We start from the raw sequence: 20,642 nt of genomic DNA, 5'->3' as shown, positions 1-20,642 counted from the left end.
CAGCTTAGTGGTTCTCTATAAATCTTCAAACTTTTTAATACCATGTTCACGTGTCTGCATATTCCTCAATTGTTTGGCAGTCAACCTGCCGTCTTTCTTTTTTTGTTTCTTCAGTTGAGGTTCCTCTGGTGGTGCGTCATTTTCATCATTACCCAGTTTGGTGAGTTTATTGATGTCAATGCGTTTGCTCTTTGGTTTAGTGATAGTTTCTGTGAAATCCCTTCTCTTGCGTTTGTAGGCAGGAGGTACATCCTCAACTTGAGTATTGTCTTCATCCTCACTCTGAGACTTCATTTCCTCTACTTCGTCATCATCACTATTTTCTTCCTCTTGAGCATCATCTTCGCTTCCCAAATCCAGATCAGAGGTCTCCTCACTTGCAATATCACTAGCAGATGCACCAGGATCATCATCACTATCGTGATCCCCACTTTCGTCTTCGTTACCCTCGTCTTCAACATCATCAACCTCCTTATTGGACCATATTTTCAATCTTTCCATTCCAGCACTAATCAATCTATACTCATAATCAATATCCAAGATCCCAACTTCGTCAAGATCGGATTTCCATGAGGCAGAGTGTACACGCGTCTCAACAATCTTGCCACGTTTATAATTGATTCGATGAAGCAAACCATCACTATCTCCACACCAGACTGATTGCGCCATCTCTTCGGAATCGTTATTCATCGTAGGTATAATTGCATCAATTGAAGCTTGCTTGTTGATTTTGATTCGCGATAATTGATCCATAAGCTTGTTTTTGGAATTTTTCCAAATTGTAACTAAACCTTCTCCGTGGCCAACCAATACAGTGTCTCCCTTTCCCTCACTTAACTCATCAGTTGTGTATGACATGGCCAACAATTCGTCTTCTTGGTCATCGGATTGAGTAATTATTCCCTTTCTAATATCAATGTGTGACAAGGTGGTTGATCCAAGGGTGAGGTAGTGATACGGTGATTGTGGCATTGTCAAGATTTGATTGATAGCATCATCATGTACTTGGTTCACTTTAAACTTTAGCTTGTTTGAGGATAAATTGGAGGAGTCATAAACTAATACATGTCCATCTTCAGTACCAGAAAGTAAAAAAGGATGTGTTGTTGAATGACACAATTTAGTTAGCTTATCCTTTGGGTCAGTATAATCAGAAGTAACATCAACCTTGCCAACTACTTTTCCCAGTTCAGTGGTTGCCTTTTTAATGATATTGTCCGTACCACATGAATACACAAATTCCCCCGATGAGTTGCTTCTAGGGTCGAAAATGGCATGTCTGCAAGATCCCTTGTGTCTTTTCGTTTGCCAATTATTCTTGATATAAGAACCAGTATTGTGGATGTCTTTATAGCCAATGTATTTCCACCAATGGGTCTTCAGCTGAGAAACAGAAGTTGTGATATGGGGGATCGTGCCCGCCGCATAAGCACGTTTATCAATTTCAATCACTTCTTGTCTTCGTTTCTCCAGGTATTCCTCTAGCTCGGCCACATCGTACGTGTTGCAATACAAGTATCCTGTTCCCAATCCCGATATGATTATAGGTCTCGTAGGGTGAGCAGCCATTGTGAACAATGGGTCCTGGTAGTAAATTTCAACAATTGGAGCCACTGACGACTCCATCAACGGAGCCGCACTAGCTGCATTTGATTTTTTTTTACCCATACAGTGCAAGTGTTTCTTTGAAGATGGGGCATTCGAAATGAGGTTGAACATTTATTTTTTCCTCAAAATGAATCCATGCGATGAGGGTTCTCCGAATGGATCATATTGCATACAGTCCCAAGTTACGAATTCAATACTGCCGTAAACTCATTTCGTTTCGTTTCAATGGTATTCTTCAACTCATCAATTCTCAAGTAATACACCTCATTCGCCAAACTCTCAGTATTGTCAACTTTATACTTGTCCAATAACTTACGATACAACTCCATCAATTGGTGTAGCGTATTGATTTTGATGGTTTTGTGCTCTAGTTGTGTTGAGACATGTGTTTTCCACTGATGGAGTACACTTTCAAGCACGTTATGATTGATTGATTCCAAAGCCTGCAACGTCGGGATCTTGTTCGTGTGTAGGAGTTGTGAAAGGAGGAGAATATCACGTAAGCTGTATGAATCGGGATCGGTTATCTGTGAATGACTCATAGTCAATGTAGGGAGAGTATTAGTTGAATTTGAGGAGAAACGGGTGGAGGGTATGTATTGGATCGAGATTGTCTCAGCTGGGAGGTTTGTTTTGGGTCGCGTTTCGATTCCAAAAAAGTTTGTTAACACATCATTGTATGATTATACGTTTGAAAGGCGGAGCTGTTACATAGTATACACGCGACATGATCCATTACCCAGTGGCGATGATTCACTTGCACATCTTAAAAGCTTTCGGCTCTCTCAATGGGCCTCTACTTTTGCAAGATTACAATGGTAACTTACATAAGTAAGTAACTTGTACCAAATTACACGACTCATCAATCCAAAAATCATCACCAGACGACAAAGACAAGATGAAAAAAAAATTCACTCAACTTTCTTCCTCTTCTTCTTTTTCTTTTTCTTCTTCTTTTTGATTCTTTGATACGAATGCATTCTATTCACTGCACCATTTACTATTTGAAATGAATGAGTGGAGGGGAAAAGAATTGCTAGATCAAAGTTCTTTTACTTCGTCGAAATGTATACCTCATACTGAATTATGCTTTTGAGAAAGGAATCTCTCTCATTCAAGTGTATATATTTGGATCTTAATATTTCGACACATTCTAACACAGTAGATGGAGAGTTTTTTCTCGCAGTAGGAAGAGAAAGATTGTCTGGGTTGTAAATTTTTCTCGTAATAGGAAGAGATCGAGTGTGGCGTCTTTGAAAGAGGACATGTCTTGTACAATACTACGTTCTTTTCTCATCATCGCATTCATCGCATTTATCGCACGACCGACACAATTAAGTGCGATGAAAAATCCAATAGTGAAATACACCGTCTGGCAAAGAAAATCTCGTAACCATAAATCGCATGCATTATGCTGCCCAAATTAAGCCAACTCTTAGTTATCTCGGCGCCAATTCTAGAACATCGACACGCAAGCCACTACGTTTTGTGTGCTGTTTCCAAATTCGAACTCGAACCCAAAGTTTAACTCTAGATACAGTAACAATAAAGAGAAGGCTTTGTTTTATTGCCCATCTATCTTTGATGTTCATTGTTGCCATTTAATTTTTAGGTGGAGGATGTGAAGCAATAACAATACTCGCCCAAAACTAAACTAGACAATAGAGAAAATCTTTAAAACAATAGGGAGAGGGTGGAAGGAAAACTGTACCCACGCTTAAATCCGCCTCTCATTTGCTCATCATCAATCTTCATCTTGGCCCATTTCACAAGAGGAGCACATTTGGATTAAAAGTTGAAATGGTTAAGTATCGACGATCTTCTACGTCACATGTTTCAGCATCAGGTGTAAAAAAAAAAGGAGGTGTACAGGATATTGTTTTTTCCGCAATTGAGTGGACCCAATTGCTAAGGTTAGTTACGCAAAAGGATATATTGAGGTGTGTACAAAGATGGTTACAGGTTCTAGAACTGATGAACTTGTCTCAGAAATGTGTGAAAACCCAATCACAAACGGCACGAAATAATCTACGGTTAGATACATGAGGCGTTAGAAAGTGGTGCGTTTGTTTCTTCTCTATTGTTCCACCGATTGGCGCCAATCTCCTATTCAGCAGATTGTAAAATCAAAAAATACAAAAGAAGTTTTGGTCTATTGAAATCGCCTCAAAATGTATATGGGTTATAGAAACAAGGACCATTGAACTCCGAGTTCGTCAACTGTAGTTGTACTTTGTCTTTCCGATAAGACAACATTCCACTTTTGAAAATCTACTTGGCGGATACTACAAATCTTTGTTCTTTTTCTCTGATACTTTTTATCGTTAAAAGACGTCAGGATATTTTTCTATAATCTATATTCATATAAGTAAAGTCATTAAAAGAGCGTAACAAAATTTAAGGTTGGCATGAAAAGTAATAATAGTAGTAGTAGTAGTAGTAATCATCGTTAAAGAAAGGAGCGTTCATGGTTCGTTAAAAGCAGCACCAACAACATGGTCTAATCATTGTCAAACCGTAAAACATCGTATATGTAGTCAAACAAAGTAAAGCCCACATGTATCGTTGCTCATTGCTCATTGGCTTTCATTATTCAACATTGAATAATCAAAATCCCGATTCAAACGTTCTTCAATCCGTAAAATCAAAGTATCAATCTGACATCGGGAACTATCTTGCTGCAATTGCAAATTATGTAAATCATATTGTGAACACCATCCGGAAGCACCCATCTTTTCTTTAGTCTTTTGGAATACATCATCAATTGATTGTTTTTGACTTGCAAGGAAATTGGAGTATTGGAGCAAATCTTCAATAGTGGTCATTTCTTCAATGGAGTTGACTTGTGTGGATGGATCATGCTGATGCTGCTGCTGTTGTTGTTGTTGTTGTTGTTGTTGTTGTTGATGATTTGTTGATGTGGTGGTGCAAGATTGTCCCACTGAAGACGCATATTTGCTCATTGATACAGCCGATGATGTTCTTGTCGACTTGGCAGTAGTTGCTGGCGTAGATGCAATACTAGATGACACATGTCCCTGACCTTGTGTGGTTTGACATTGATTTTGATTCTGATTGTGAGTCTGATTTTGAGCTGCTGCTAAACAATCAAAATAATTTTGTTCAATATTGTTCAAAGTTGCCTTTGTAGATTGTAAATTTTCACTAAAAGTGATTATTGGTGAGGTCAACATTGGTGGTGGTGTAATTGGTGTGAAATTTGTTGCGTTAGCTGTGCCTTGACTATAAGCACGAGAACGTTTGGCACGCAACATTGATGTCAATGAAGATGTAGTTGATGTTGACGATGATGAGTTATTGTGTTGATGTTTTGTGTGTCTTTGTTGTGGTTGTTGAAACTGGCTCAATTGTCCAGTAAGACTATTTGTTGCCACTGCTGGAATGGAGTTGGACACTGATTTGGTACTGACCGGCGGTGTTATTGTTCTGGTGGTGTTTGAAGTTGTTGCAGTTATTGGTATATTTTTATCATTTGTTTGCAACGGGCTCAATATGGGTCTTGCTGGGAACGGGTTTGCTGTGTTTGAGCTTAAAGTAGAAAACATAGAGGGTTTAACACTTGATGGAGTTGATGCAGAAGAGACAGAAATAGTGGGATCGTAACTATTGTTGCTGCTGCTGCTGTTGTTGTTGTTGTTGCTGCTTGAGTTACTTCCCAATGACAATTTTCGTATCCCATTCTTTAAGTTTTTCAATCGTTTCAAAGGACTGGTTTTCTCAGTTGGCGTCGATGAAGATGACATAGTATGAGGTGCTTTGTTGTTAGAGTTGAATGTGGACAATTGCGTGCTGGATCCAGTAAAGCCCCCCAAAGATGATATAGCAGCTGAATCACTTAAATTGGAGTTTGATGGATGATGAAACAGTTTCAGTAAGGTGGGGAAATATTGCATTGTTTGCGGGGGCTGACTAAGTGGCAGCAGTTGTTGATGCTGTTGCTGATGCTGTTCCAGCTGTTGCTGGTCTATTAGGAAAGTAGGTGAGTCCAATGCATAATTGGAGTAGGAGCTTTTACAGTTTCGGTAAATGTTACTAAACTCGGTGGAATAGATGCTGTAATTTGTGCTAGCATCATCATCATCATTTTCACCGTCGTCGTCATTATCACCGTAATTGCCATTTTCATCAAAATAATCATTGTTTTTACTATTGTTGTTGTCATGAGAGATTTGCAATGATGATGTTGAGTGTAAATCTTCATTACCAGTAGTGGATATAGTATGTTGTGTAGTACTCAAGGGAGATTTCAAATCTTCAACTGCATCAGGCAATGGTGGTAAAAGTACTTCCGTACTGTCTGAATGATTAGACAGTGCCTGGTGCTGCTGCAGTTGTTGCAGTTGTTGTTGCAGCAGTTGCTGTTGGTTGAGTTTTTGTAGTTGTGCTGGTGAAGGTGGTGGCAAGATTCCAGCATTAATTACAGGAGTGTTTACCACTGGTGTTCCTGGTGTTGTTGAAGTATTTATTGACAATGTAGGCTGTGGTGATTGTAAAATGGAGGTGTTGGCTTTTGCTGGTATAGTCTGGGAAGATGATGTTCGATGAGATATGCTGGATAGACTTGCGGTGCTAGAATGTCTTGAAAGAGCACTATATCTTGGTTGGTGCTGCTGTTGTGATGTGTATTGTATACCAGTTCCTAGTGGCGAGTGATGATGTATACTGTTACTGTCGTGTAAATAGTGGTCAAGCTCATCATCCGATGGTAATAGCAGCTGGGCAAGTGGATGCTGTTGCTGTTGCTGTTGCTGTTGCTGTTGCTGTTGTTGCTGCGAGTCTGTAATGGATGTACTTTGACTATTACTGGTACTAGTATGTCGTCTTTGGTCTTCTGTCTCCTCTAATACAATGCCTAGTCCTCCAAAGTCACTACTACTCATCGTTTGTGTGTTGTAGGATAGACTAATGGTGGTAGAAATAGTAGTATGTAGTAGTAGTAGTAGTACACAATGTAAAATTCTTAATGGTGGTGGGTTATAGGTAACTTGTCTAAATATTTATATATACATATATGTTTAGCTCTCCTTTGTCTTACAATGGAAAATGTTTGTGAACTGAAAAATAAAATAATAAAAATAATAAATTAAAATTAAAATCAAAAATTAATTCTCACGTCTGATGAGATGCAAAAAGAAAAAAATAGAATCAACACAAAATACAAAAAAGGCTATATGATATACCTAAAACCACTAGAGATATGACGAGATTTCAACTTATACACCACTTATCAAAATTAACCCATAATTCTTTCTTAAGTAACAACAACCTCACTACAGTACCATACCATACCATACCGTACCAAATCATACCATGCCATGCACTACTTTTTTAATAGATATGGGTCGACCTTTACCACTATATTTTCTCTCCTCATGTTTATATTTTTCTACATTAATACTTTCTTTTAGTTTACAAATGCTTCTCCTTTTTCTATTTTGTCTTCCACTGGAGGGGGTGGTATACAAACCATTAGACCTTATTTTGCAAAGAAAACTCTATTTCTAAACCCAATTAGGTGTGGGTGTACATCAATATTACAAATGGTTAAAGTATAAACGGGCAACCATCTGGTTAAAAGAACTACGTTCTTCGTCTATCTTTCAGCAGAGCAGTGACGACGATCGGTTGATGTCCTACTAGTGCCGTTTAGAAAAATGGAAACTGTGTATGGGTTACTGTTTAGGGTTGTGTAACAAATATAAAACATACATAATGCATATACAAAGGTAGTGTATTCGTGCACAAAGTACAAAAACTAAATAAAAATAGCATCGCATCCTGTATATAATAATGGACCAATTATTTCAAAACTGACTTTGTGTCTTTGGTTAACAAAGAGGTAACAACCTATTATAATACAATGGACTTGTATTTAGGAGCACAGAAGTGTGGGCTGTAGCGTACATTATTGTACGTAAATATACAAAGATCTGAGTAGAGAGATTGAGAGAGGCAGAGGGGGCTTTCAACCAGATCTTGCAAACAACAACAAACTAGTAGTTACACACGCCAAAACCCACTGATTTTATTCATGTGCAAAAAAAAAGCTGTCAATTCTTTTCATACACACGTCAAAACGTTTACCGCTTTAATGTGAAAATGACAAAAGAACATTTTATGAAAATATCGTATACTCCTCTTATGTTAGAAAAGTAACTTGGTAACAATAAAGTGCAACCAAAGGGAGGGGGGGAGATATCCAAAACACTATAACGTTGTGTAATATCTTTCAGTATACCGTGATTATATTATTGGCAGCGAGAAGAACAATAGTACTTTACTAAAACGTTATGAGAGGACAAAGGTGAAATTGGTACCACAAAGAGTTAATATCGCCCAACTAAAACTGTCTTGTTGCCAGTTTGTAACTTGCTAATGAAAAGGAGACAACTGGATATTACACATACTTATATATACGGTTATGGTTTTTTTGAAACACTAAAGCCCTCTTTGTGTGAAACTTAGCAAAATTAATCAATCAAAAGCCGGAGATTTTGAAACAATAGGAATCAAAGCCAAAGGAGCCAATTACTATTCAATACAATAATAACGGGGATCTCAACAACAAGGAAACTCTCAAAAGCTAAAACTAAAACAACATCGGTGATTTTTTCTTGTAGTTCTAGAACCAAATGGCTTTCAACTTCACATTTTTTTAATTGATGGCAAAATTGTTTCTCTCCCAACCTGTTTCATAGTTTGTAACTTCCACCCACCCCATTTTTACACTCACACACTCACTAAAAACATGTAAGCCGTTACTAAAACTTTGAAGAACTCCTCCCCCCTTTTTTTTTTTCTAGACTTTAAGTTGGCTTATGAGCTCCTTTACACAAATGAACGACAATTAGGTTGAATTGCAGTTGCAAAGAAGGTTTTCAATTATTCTTTTTTTCTTTTTTTTTTTGATGGTATTACACTACTAATGAGACGTAAGTACTTGGGGTTATGAGTATTCTTTTTCTATTTCATTTACATGTCAATTACCCCAGAGAACTGTTGTTGAGGATGACGTGAGACATATTCCGCCCCAACTTAAAGGCGTAAAAAACGACATACAGTACTGAAGTAGACGGTGAGTTGAGTTAATTGACGAATTGTTTTGTTTTCAATTAGCCAAATCTCCTGAAGACAACTAGTTATAGTAAACTTTCTCCATTCCTCTGCATATGGGGTTCTTATATCCAAATTGAATGTCTAGTTTGCAAAGTTTATTTGCGCTAAAATTGGACTAAAACGCAAAGCATACATTTTCCATGTTTCAATCGACACAATCTCTTTCAAGAAAATGAATCAAAGGAGGCTGTTTTCAAAGCCTAGCCTCTATTTCCAATTGTTAAAAATGGGCTATTTGCCACTTGAGTACGACTGAAAGTTGCGAGAGGGGATGGGGGCTTTTTACCATACGGCATTTTCAACCACAAAATAAACTCAAATCCAACTAACAAACATTTGCCTTTCTTCACCTTCCATGCAATTTACCCTTCTCCCCTTTGAACTTCCTGTTCAACAAAGAAGTGAGACATTTCAAACTCTAAAGTCATAATAAATTGCTTGTTCTGTAGCAAAAAGCTTGTTTTTATGAGGTTTGTCATCTATTTTATTATCTTGTCTTGTCTAGTCTTGTCGCGTAATTCTAGAATCGTCGTCTAAATTATCAAGACACAAAAATTGTGCCCCTCCCCCTCGCCCCCTCTCTAGTAAAAAAAGAGAGGGGGTGAAACAATAGGATAAACTATGACAATGCCTCGGACAATTTGAAACCCACGGGAGGATTCCCACGACAATAAGCATAGGAACTGCTGCAGTAATTCCTTTGTCGTCTCTGTAAAAAAACTGTTTGAATTCAACGGAAATAACAATCAAAGATGCATGCCTTTGAAGCTTCGTCTAAGCACTTGGTCCAGGGTTTCACTGCACTTGTTGCGTTTTTGAAACTAGCGTCGAAAAAGAAAGTGGCTTTTGGATTCCGTTTCCCTCTACAGCTTGTCGCAAACTCCATGGTGGGATTATTTGTTCTTACATCTAACGTTGGCTCAGAGACGGTCAACAAGTACCACAAAGCAATCCCGTGTTAGTCTAAATCAAAAAAGAAAAAACATTTCTTTGCATCGTTTGACACGTACCATACCAGATTCCAACTTTGTCTCGGTTGGATGTTACAACTGCACTCCTATTTTTCCTGCACTCTCCTGCTGCTTTTACATCAAGATTCTTCTTACCATATGCCAGATCCAACAGGGATCCAGATTAGATCACCAAGACACGCGTCTAGCTGCAGCTAGAAGGGAAGACATGGCACGATATTTAGTGAACAAAAAAAACTTACGACCCCATCAAAACAGTGGGACATAAAGGGCTCGAAAGCGATCGGAAACTATGCCCGAAATGGTTGTTCCAATTAACACAAATAATCATCAAACAATAACAACAATAACTACAACACACACGACTCTTTTTCTATTCAATGCGGAAGCCGCTCGTGTGAATAGTTAGCGCTTCTTATTGTATATGCCAAGAACAACAACAACAACAGAAATCAAAGGCTATGAAAAAAACGTAAAAAGTAAAAAGAAAAAAGAAAATAAAATAAAATAAAATAAAAAAAATAAAAATTTTTCTCTTTTTGAATTTAGTGCAATCAAGGTTTGTGTCTATAACGGTTGAAAACAAAAAGGTGCTTATTATACACACAAACAATGTATTAAATGTAGTCATTTTTACTACTCGTGCAAGTGGCAAATACAATTCTAGAACTACATCAAGATCAAGAACCAATACACAAAAAAATCATCAAAAAAAAAAATATTGGCCCACTTTTTCCGTATCTCATCATTAGCACAATTCAAACAATAGTAGTTTGTGACTCCGTCAATGCAGTTACATATGTAACATACATTACATAAGTAATGTGCAATGTACGTCATTGCTGATATCACCCAATATCCATCACCTGCATTGCATCCGCACCAACACTACAAAATCTTTTTTGTGTCTCTTATGGTTACTACTTCCACTGGTGTGATCTGCAATGCATCTGCAATGCATCTGCAACGCAATAGGGATATTCCCCCATATGCATCTCTGGAAAAGCAATGAGCCGATAACAACCAACCATCTAAAAAGAATATAAACCCTTTTCAAACAAAAGCATGGTATCACTCAACTTTATCCAATCTGGGCTGAAATGTTCCCAAAATGATGTGGCTCTCAATTCATTGCGCAGCTTAAATTTTGCATTGGCAACGACTGCTGAGAAAAAAGTAACAGCAACACCTTCCTTCTTCTTCCAACATTCGAAGAATCACCCAACAAGTTTCTATTTCATGTACGGAATTGTGAAAATCCTAATTTGGGGTATCCCATCAGTATTGTCTAGCCCTAATGCAACGAGCTTTCAAATCACACCACTCCCAAGAACGTAACACATTTTATATGCTGAGTCTTTTCCTTGGAGTTGCCAGTTGCATGCCAAAATGCAAACGTAAATGGCCTAATATTCAAAAACGTCAGTGGGTGGTTTTAAATAATCTTATGACTTTGTGGCTGCTAAAGGCTCTTTTCTCCTCTAGCAACTTCCTCCCCCCTTTCAGCCCATGATCCAGTCACAGGACTACGTTTTCAGAACGATTGTCCAATGTGGACAAAGCACCAGGAATTATCATGCTTCTTGTGTGTGATGAGATACGAAAATTTTATTGCATCCTATTCTGACACCCCCATGTGTAATGAGCACTCTTTGAAATTGACACCAGTTCAATGCGTATTCACTTCTACTCGCCTATTGGTTGGGACTGACTCTAGTTCTTGCTCTAGCTCTTACTCAAACAATCGCCGCTCACTCCTTGACAGCGTTCCCAATCACCACATTTGTCAATCTGTTGACACGATTCATTGATTTATTGAACATGTCTTGATGGTACCGTTGCTTTTCACCGAATCCCCTCATTTAAGGGCTTTTTTCGTTGGCACGCTTCTGGGCACACTCTTTGGAGCCTTTCTCTCGATATATTGAAAATTTCTCCTCGTACCTTCATTGAATGCTTCTTTTATAATCATTCCTCGATTGCGAGCTTTCTTTAGCACCTTTCTTCAATCAACATCTTCCTTGATGTCACTTCTCAATTGGTGCCAATCAGGTGCCACTTCATCAGGTCCCACTTCCTTGCGGCTCGTCACCTCTGCACCACACCCTGATTGGCACCATGTTTCAACTTCCTTTTACTCTGGGTGCCATATTAACGACCCTTTACTGAGTGTCGAATTTGATGACTACCCGGTTTGTAGACATCTTCCTTGGTACTATTTCATAATCGGCATCATTCTTGTATACCTCTCACCAGTGCCTTCCTCATTTTCATTTCTCAACTGGTACCATATCCTCTTTGACACTATCGAGTTGAACCATTCCTCTCTTTGGTACCATTATTCGTTGGCACCTTTCTCAGTACCATTATCTATTGATACCATCTTCGGAACCTTTAACAGTTGGCACCTTCCTCGGTATCGCTATCTGTTGGCACTCTCTTTGGCGTCGTTTCTTGATTGGCTCCCTCCTCGATACCGTTTACAATTGGCACCTTCTTCGGCACCATTCCTTTGTTGGCGCCTTCTAGGACACCTCCAATCTATCGGCACGTTCCTCGGTACCCTTTTTTTTATTGGTACCTTTCTTGGTTACCGCTCATTTTTAACATGCCTTATAGCTGCACCATTTTTGCCATCTGTGGCATTCTGGGAACAGTTATGGACTCTTTCCTTGACACGTTGATTGTCAGTCTTCGCTTGACTTGGAGACCAGTTATGATGATTTGGAACTCATTTAGGTATCCTTGCTGGTAACTTGAAAACCTTAAAACTTTTACACCACCCTTTTGCAACGTTGCCATTGTAAGCAGCTTTAATTTCACTTCTTTGATAGAACCTTGTTTAGGGTTGGGGGATCCATCAGGATCTTTATATCACTTCTGGTACTTTTCCATTGCACTTTCTATTCAATTCTCTCCTAGGGCTGTGGACCCTTGATTATTCTTCAAATAAATCTTTATGTAGTTGCATTTCCGGGAATTTTAAATTATTACAAAATCAAGGTCTGCAATTTTCGATCCCTCAAATACTGCTGACAATGTTTGTTAGGCGAAAAGATTTAGCGTAGCATGGAAAAAGATTAAACAAATTGATGATTGAAGTTGGAAATCCATAGCAGACCGAATTACAAAGTTGTAGAAAAAGGGGCACTTCATTAATAGTGATGATTGTTTGTTATGTAGTGGTATAAGCGGCAAACGGTTGAAAATAGGAAACTACAACTGAATTAAAGTTACAAAATCTGAAAAATTCTATAGCTCTCTTCTGATATGCTTCAACATACACTACATAGTCTTTTCTTTTATCCCTCTTTCAAGACGTGCATGAAAGATCAATAGATTCATGCAACTGCCACAATATTTAAAAACCGCCGCTACGACGTTCCTAATTTACAGAAAAAATTGCAGTTGCAAATTAATTAAACGGTTCCTCTTATAATTTTGGCAAAGTTCCATAGATCATTCTACAATATGCTATGATGGGCTATGTATTCTTCTTATAAACAAGACCTTTGAACAAATCAAAGGAATTACCATCTGGTTGTAAATGTAAAACATCATGGCTATTCACATCTTGAGCAATTAACAACCCATAGTTGGGAGTGATGCCTTTAATTATACATGTTCTTGACTCACCTTTCAGGTGTCCAGAAACAACAACTTTTTGATTAGAATGTAACCACCTTTGATAATAAAACGGCAAGAATGATGATAATCCTGTTTGCTTAAAGATGGAGTAGAACTGATTGACTGTGAAAACAATATGCGCTAATAGCAATTCCAATTGATAAGCCGGCAACGCAGGTAGATTCTTTCCCTTTCTAAGCTCATTAAGTTTCGTCAAGACCACATTCAAAGACATTATGGGTGCCTCATTCGATACATTTATACCACCACCCCACAACAAGTAGAGCTGGCCATCGATGCATTGTGAGCCAAGTAAAGATCCAGCGACTTTCGAGTACTTTTCCTCTTCACAACCTGGGTTCTCTTCATGGTCAAAGTCTAAAAACTCCGGTTTCAACATGTAAATATCATTGGGCCATTTAATACGCAATGGCATATCTTCATACCCAACACCTGCTCCATCAGGTCCACTACCGTAACGTAATATAGCTTCGATTAAAGCCAAACCACAAACGTATTGCAAGGTTATGACAAATGACGGTTCAACCTCGTTCTGAGGGATTTTGAACAAAATGGTTGCAGGTAGTACACCCTGTGGATTAAGCCAAACGTTGTTTCCTCTGCCCCTACCAGCAATTTGAGTTGTAGCGGTCAATGTTAGGCCGTGTGGGAGATGTTTTAACCAAAGCGGATTTTGCTCAAGTATTGTATGGGTAGAGGTAATGACCTCTGCATAGCCAAGTACAGAGCCAAGCTCGGGGACAGTGTTCTCCGATAATTGACAAAGCCTTGCAAAATACTTTTCAATGTCAAAGTGAGGTGTCGACTTTGTTGTCGGTACATCGCCCGAGGTAACAAATTTAACAACTCTTGATGATGTTGAGTGCTCCTCTCGACAATGCAAAGTATCTTTTTGAAAACAGAACGTGCTATTACGATCCTCAAATATGCCATCCTTGATCAGCAAATGATTATGGAGATCGGTCCAGATTTTTGAAACATGTCCAAGAAAGGGCGATGTGATGTACAAAGGGGTAATCTCTGGTGTTGTATTCTCGATATCTTCACAAACACGAAGCCCAAGTTTCCTCAACAATTCTCGCAAAAACAATTTCCTATCCCTATCATGCTTCTTCAATGTTGTGACCACATTCTTCATCTTTTTCTCAACATTTTGCAAATTGTTTGGAGTACACTCTGGATGAGATCCACTCAAGATCACATCTCCTTTTCCAACTTTTCGATATACAATTGCCGCTTTCATCTTGTCCCCCACCTCTGTCTCAACATCATATCTTGCTAACACTTCAACATCTCCGAATTTTGATGAGTCAAGGAAAGCACCACCTCCGTTGTAATAATTGAAACAACTTTTGGGTGCATTAGGTAGACAACTATTATTGACCGCCAACTTCGCGGTTTTTGCCAGGTTGTATTTGAATTTGATGAGTGCTGGACCTTTACAAGTTCCTGGATAAAAACCCAACTCTCGAGTTCCCGTAACCTCTAATGGCCCACCGACATCAAACTCACATCTTGATGAAGCGTAATAACCCCCTGCACCAAAGCCCATGAATTTACCTCCTTTCGTTACATAGCTTCTGATCTTTCTATTACCATAACCATTCAAGACTTGACAATAAGACAATTCTGTACCGCCAGGGATCACCAACAACGAAGTCTTTCTCATCCAGGGTTCATCTAGCAAAACAGTTTCATTGACGGGTAATACTGCATAGTATTTACTTAGATGAAGTCGCAATGAGTCAATACAATGCTTGACACTCTCGCTTGTAGTTCCTGGACCAGAATACACCAATACGTTCATGCTATGATGAATAGTGTATAAAGCGTTTTCCCGTGCGAAAATGTTCAACCCTGTATGGACCTATTTATAGTGTTGCATATTACATTTGTATTTGTGTGGACATTGATATGACTCCGAGTCATCACATTGAGTATGTTGGGATAATCCAATAAAGGTAATTCTTTTTCCAACAAATTGCTTTCCCCAACAATAGAGCAACAATTTCTGCAAATAATCACCCAATTTCTCAAAGTTCCACTCTTGGCTATGATCTCGATTTGTAACTACTCTGTCCTCTTTATTACTTGCCTTCGTATAGACACTACAGGGGAAAGCAACAAGTGTGATGCATACCTTGAAGAAATCGGATGTCCGAGACCGGGCGTAGCTAATCTGCGTCTAATGCGTTTTGTAGTCCTTTCACTTCTCAATTTGAATACCCATATCCTCTGAAATGAACATTCGTTTACACTCCATGCCAGCTTCTTCCCAATGTGATATTACAAGGAGAAGTATGTCTTACAATCGCAATCACATGGTAGCAACATCCTACTGATGGAATAGATAAAATCTTTTTGTTTCACCTGATCAACCTAGATCTCGTTCACTTTTTTGGCACATCTAATATGTTTACATCAAAGCACATTCATCGAATATCATTTTGTTTCAGGCGGCATGTATCAACGGTAGTAACTGGTGGTGTGCAAGGTGTCCACGGCCGACTCCCCACACACCCGAGCACGTCAAACAACTCCAGCCAATCATTATCGATAACAGATCCATACCAACTATATCAAAACTATGTTGCTCTGGGCTTGCTCGAGAAGGACGAGGCACAAGTGCGAGTAATGAAAGAGTTTCAAAAACTTTATCATCGGGTTTTAGATTATGTACCGCCAGAAGATTTATCTATCAAGTTGAGTCTTGTGCTCAGACAAATTGAAGTTAAACAAGCAGAGCAAAACACGAGAAAGAAATCGCCGTTACGATATTTCAAAAAGGATCCGAGAAAAGAGAAACAGTCATTGATTAAATACATGACCGATGAGGAGGAGTTGATTAATTTCCCCTCCCCACAAGGCCTTTTAGTTAATGGCGAGGTTGGATCAGGGAAGTCATTGCTTATGGACATCTTTGCCTCCTCACTACCACATGCATCAAAGATGCGGTGGCACTATAATAATTTCATATTGTATGTGTATAGTGAGATTCACAATATACAGCAACACCGATTCAAGACCATGAATCGAAAAGTGAATGAGTTCAAGATGGAAAACGAGTTCATCTTATATGAAGTGGCCCAGAAGATGATTCAGAAAAACACCATATTGATGCTTGATGAGTTTGTTTTACCCGATATTGCTAGCGCCAACATCATCAAAATCTTGTTTACTTTTTACTTTAAGCTTGGTGGAGTACTTGTCGCCACATCCAATAAGCTACCGGAGGAGTTGTATTCTGCCCAATTTAGCAAAGGAAAGTTCAAGAGCTTTGTTGGTATACTAAATGCAAGGTGTCGATCCATTGACATGAAGTCGGAAAAGGATTATCGAACTTATTTTGCCAACGAGTCATTGGAGAAGCCTCACCTTGTGGTGAGGAAAGATAACCCAAATGAAGAAAAGGAATGGGATGAATTGATCAAAACTAAGGCATTGGGGATCGCAAAGGACTCCGAACTTATGGAAGAGCCTTTATCTAGTTTGGGGAAACCATCTTTGGTCACCGTTTATAACAGAACCACCCGAATCCCGCAATCATTCAACAATGATACTGTGTGTCACCTCGACTTTTCTGAAATCTGCCAGGGTCTTACGTCATCATCTGACTACATTACCATTGCTTCAAAATATCGTACGGTAATATTGGATAATGTGCCTATTATGACCACAAAGATGAAAAATGAAGCAAGAAGGTTTATCACGTTGTTGGATGCAATTTATGAAGCCAAATGTCAATTCTTTATGAGATCACAAGTTGCTGTGGATTACTTATTCTTTCCGGACGCACTCAAGATTGAGGATAAGGGATTCATAAACTACTTGAAGCAACACACGCAATCAGATAATGCCGCTGATAGGTTGGAAGTGCAAGACGAAGAAATGTTTGCCAAGACGTCGATTGCCATGGAAAACCCCTACAGACCCAATATTGCATCCTATGACCAAGAAGATACCGAACATTATGACGAACCTAGCAAAGTCAACACCAACAAATCCAATTTTGCCAATATAAAAGTTTTCACCGGCGACGACGAGAAATTTGCATTTAAAAGAGCCGTTTCCAGAATCAAGGAAATGATAGGATCTGATGTATGGAGAAAGGCTGAGAGATGGGTTCCAATTGATGCTACAATGAGACCATGGGAACAAATTGAAACTAGCACCCGCAGTCCCTCCAAGACAGATGCAAATGAAGATGGCCAGAAGATGCAAAACTTACTAGAAGAAAAGTCAATGAAGGATATCACAAAAGAGATAACCACGACTCTTCCACGCCAGTATTCCCAACAAGAACGTATATCGTTTCCATTTTTCAACTCAAAAATTGCGCCTGTGTTCAACAATTTACTGCATTTTTGGGCTATGGGACCGTGGAGTAGCAAACAGGGAAAGAGGTTAAAGGATACCATTGGTCGTAGCTGGATCAGATCCAGTGTTCGGAATGATGAGGATAAGTAGATTTTGCATATGTAATGGAGGAGTAGTATAGCGGAATTAAATTAGTATCCCCGGATATTGTCGTCTGATTTAATTATTTTTCCCATCTGTATGGGGTAAATTACATAAAACGGTTCTTTTCCAAAATATAATAGACGGTTGATTTCCCAGGGAAAAGTCTAAAAGTCTTCTCAGACCACACTTACACATTCCATTCTGTCATCAACGTCAATCCAGTCATGAGTGTCTTGACTGCTGAAAGATTAGTGAGGTTGGCATATAAGTACCCCGCTTTGCAAAGCTCATGGTATTTGATCGCAACTGCATGCTTGACAGTTGTCAACCAACCACAAGAGATCCCCAAGGTCTATCATTTTGCATTACGCCAGCAATTATTGGCAAATCCAGCATCACAAGAGTCAACATCACCCAGCCTCTTGACCGATGCAAGTTTGATAAGATTGGCACAGGACTCCATCAACTCTGCGAAAAAGTATGAAGACTTGTCGGCTGTTGGGGTCAATCTTCCCGACGTCTTGATACCACACACCTACTATGAGCAGCTTCCGTTGAAGTTCAAGTACTCAAAACACGTGGACATTATTGCCATGCAAGATCAATTAACTGCGAGGTTTAGAGAGGTGATATTAAAGAGTGTCGCATTAAGTGGGTTGCCCAAAGCCATCAATGCATTGATGATTTTAAAAACAGTGACACCTACTAACTTGAAGAGTGGGCTTACTCCTGAGCGTCCAAGAATCGTGAGTCCTGGTCATATTCCTTCAGCATCCATAGTTAGTGAAGACGTCCATGGCACCAAATTCGACAAGGAAGATGAAGCGACAGAGGACACAATTGACGGTCCAATTAGTGAACTGTCCATTCACCCTCAACAAATTGCTTCAGATTTAGTTCGCGGCTCAAACTTTTGGAACAGTGTTTACGGAAAGATCAACAATAGAGTCAAGAATCAAATGTTAACCGCATATCCAGATTTGTGGTACCATGCTTTCCACCACGTTTATGCGCCATTGCTAAGCTACACCAAGATCATTTCCGGTAAAGAGACATCCATGTGTGTTGTCGCATGCTTGATCCCACAAGATGTCAATCCACAATTGAAGGGACATTTGAAAGGTGCGTTGAATAATGGTGCAACTAAGGAAGAATTGAACAATGTTAGATCAATGGTGTTTGACATATGTGATTGGACAGGCGGCATCCAATGGAAAGGTGGTAAAGACGCCGTAGCGAAATTATGAATAGGGATGTTAGTAGTGGACAATGAATATATATAGAATGTATGAATATGGACCAGAGAGCTAACCTCAGCAAAGCTTTCGGACTTTGACTCGGTGATATTAATGAAATGGAAAAAGAAGAATATGGGTAAGAAAAAAAACTGTCACAATCAAATCAGTTACAAAGTTGACAGGACAAATATACCGAGGTTGGAAAAACTGGAGTAACTAAAAATTATTTCTATATTCGGCACTCTTCATCTTACATTTGATTCAGCAATGACATTTCTTACGGCAGAAAGACTACTCAGGCTAGCTTACCACTACCCCAGACTACAAAACACATGGTTTCTAGTTGCAACAGCAGCTTTGCTTGAACTAAACCTAATTGAAGAATTGCCAGTGGTTTTACATTTTGCACTTCGGCAACAATTGTTTGAGTTTTTCAGCGACGAAGACAAAGTCGTCAACAATGATTACATGATCAAGCTAGCTAAAGATTCAATTAGTTCAAGCCAACAATGTATCAAACTCAATTCCATGGGTGTCAGAGTACCAGACATTTTGATCCCTGGAACATATTACAAACTTATTCCTTTGAATTACAAATATACATGTGGTGAAGATATCAAGCGGAAACAACATCTCATTGTTAAACAAATGCGTGAGGTTATGTTGAAACTAAGTGCGTTTAGTGGACTTCCAAAAGCAATTAATGGATTGTCGACTCTAAAAGCTGCAACTCCAGCACTGTTTGCGCAAGAGTTTAGTTTTAGACCCTATGAAGTGAAGATCAAACAAAATGATTCCGATGGAGTGAACACTATTGACGGGCCAATATCTACCAAATCAGTTGATACAACAATATTAAAGTCCAATCTACTTCGAGGTTCGACAATTTGGAACACAGTCTTTTCTAATGACATAAACAAGAGAATCAAAAATCAAATGATTGACGCATACCCAGATTTGTGGTATTTTACATACCAACATATTTATTCACCATTGTTGAGTTACACAGATATATTGACAGCAAAGAAAACGTCATTGGTTATAGTTGCGTGTTTGATTGTGCAAGATGTTGAACCTCAATTAAAGGGCCATTTGAAGGGTGCATTGAACAATGGTGCAACAAAGGAGGAGATTTCAAGCACGCAAGAACTCGTGCTGGAGCTCCGTCTGTGGAGGGAGGTGAGCAATGTACAAGAAAATGTTGCTAAACTTTGAAAAAACTACAATTGTATAGACACATTGTTTAAGATTTCCGTTCTTTTTGAAAAGTCTGTATACTTCAATTGGGAAGCCTCGGTTCCCACTCACTCACTCTCTCACAATTTGATTCTATTCTGCCTCTTAATCAAAAGTATTTGTAAACCGCAAAAGACGAAAAACGCTAAGTATACAAAAACACCACCAAATACCGTGTTAGCTACAGCCTTTCCATCCTCTGGGTCATTTATCGAGCCCATGAACGATTCACTATTCGTGTTGAACAAGTATCCTATTATTGATAATATAACAATAGCAAATGATGATAGTATGAAGCAGCAATATGCTTGGAATGTAGACACGACTGGTTTCATGATTGAGA

General features: G+C 38.9%; 8 protein-coding genes across 8 annotated transcripts; 3 read left to right on the top strand and 5 right to left on the bottom strand. All coding sequences in view use genetic code 12, as the record gives it.

The window, feature by feature from the left end:
* Positions 1-15: 15 nt before the first annotated feature.
* JIP5 (Jip5p) lies at positions 16-1,668 on the bottom strand (the record flags this gene model as incomplete). Its single annotated transcript, XM_036808410.1, has 1 exon — positions 16-1,668. One exon carries the CDS (start codon positions 1,666-1,668, stop codon positions 16-18), a length of 1,653 nt encoding a protein of 550 aa, XP_036665150.1.
* A 122-nt stretch (positions 1,669-1,790) lies between these two features.
* On the bottom strand, positions 1,791-2,150 carry CPAR2_805250 (uncharacterized protein; the record flags this gene model as incomplete). Its single annotated transcript, XM_036808409.1, has 1 exon — positions 1,791-2,150. The coding sequence occupies one exon, from the start codon at positions 2,148-2,150 to the stop codon at positions 1,791-1,793; it is 360 nt and encodes a 119-aa protein (XP_036665149.1).
* Positions 2,151-4,184: 2,034 nt separating this feature from the next.
* Positions 4,185-6,509, bottom strand: CPAR2_805240 (uncharacterized protein; the record flags this gene model as incomplete). The annotated part of the gene is made up of 1 exon (XM_036808408.1): positions 4,185-6,509. One exon carries the CDS (start codon positions 6,507-6,509, stop codon positions 4,185-4,187), a length of 2,325 nt encoding a protein of 774 aa, XP_036665148.1.
* A 6,691-nt stretch (positions 6,510-13,200) lies between these two features.
* On the bottom strand, positions 13,201-15,171 carry CPAR2_805230 (biotin--protein ligase; the record flags this gene model as incomplete). Its single annotated transcript, XM_036808407.1, has 1 exon — positions 13,201-15,171. One exon carries the CDS (start codon positions 15,169-15,171, stop codon positions 13,201-13,203), a length of 1,971 nt encoding a protein of 656 aa, XP_036665147.1.
* Positions 15,172-15,998: 827 nt separating this feature from the next.
* On the top strand, positions 15,999-17,831 carry AFG1 (Afg1p; the record flags this gene model as incomplete). Its single annotated transcript, XM_036808406.1, has 1 exon — positions 15,999-17,831. One exon carries the CDS (start codon positions 15,999-16,001, stop codon positions 17,829-17,831), a length of 1,833 nt encoding a protein of 610 aa, XP_036665146.1.
* Positions 17,832-18,049: 218 nt separating this feature from the next.
* CPAR2_805210 (carboxymuconolactone decarboxylase family protein) lies at positions 18,050-19,072 on the top strand (the record flags this gene model as incomplete). The annotated part of the gene is made up of 1 exon (XM_036808405.1): positions 18,050-19,072. One exon carries the CDS (start codon positions 18,050-18,052, stop codon positions 19,070-19,072), a length of 1,023 nt encoding a protein of 340 aa, XP_036665145.1.
* Positions 19,073-19,330: 258 nt separating this feature from the next.
* CPAR2_805200 (carboxymuconolactone decarboxylase family protein) lies at positions 19,331-20,278 on the top strand (the record flags this gene model as incomplete). Its single annotated transcript, XM_036808404.1, has 1 exon — positions 19,331-20,278. One exon carries the CDS (start codon positions 19,331-19,333, stop codon positions 20,276-20,278), a length of 948 nt encoding a protein of 315 aa, XP_036665144.1.
* A 101-nt stretch (positions 20,279-20,379) lies between these two features.
* Positions 20,380-20,634, bottom strand: CPAR2_805190 (uncharacterized protein; the record flags this gene model as incomplete). Its single annotated transcript, XM_036808403.1, has 1 exon — positions 20,380-20,634. The coding sequence occupies one exon, from the start codon at positions 20,632-20,634 to the stop codon at positions 20,380-20,382; it is 255 nt and encodes an 84-aa protein (XP_036665143.1).
* Positions 20,635-20,642: the final 8 nt, after the last annotated feature.

This window comes from Candida parapsilosis, contig 005807, assembly GCF_000182765.1.
Source record: "Candida parapsilosis strain CDC317 annotated contig 005807".
Lineage (NCBI taxonomy): Eukaryota > Fungi > Ascomycota > Pichiomycetes > Serinales > Debaryomycetaceae > Lodderomyces > Lodderomyces parapsilosis.
This window is presented reverse-complemented; position numbering and strand designations above follow the sequence as displayed.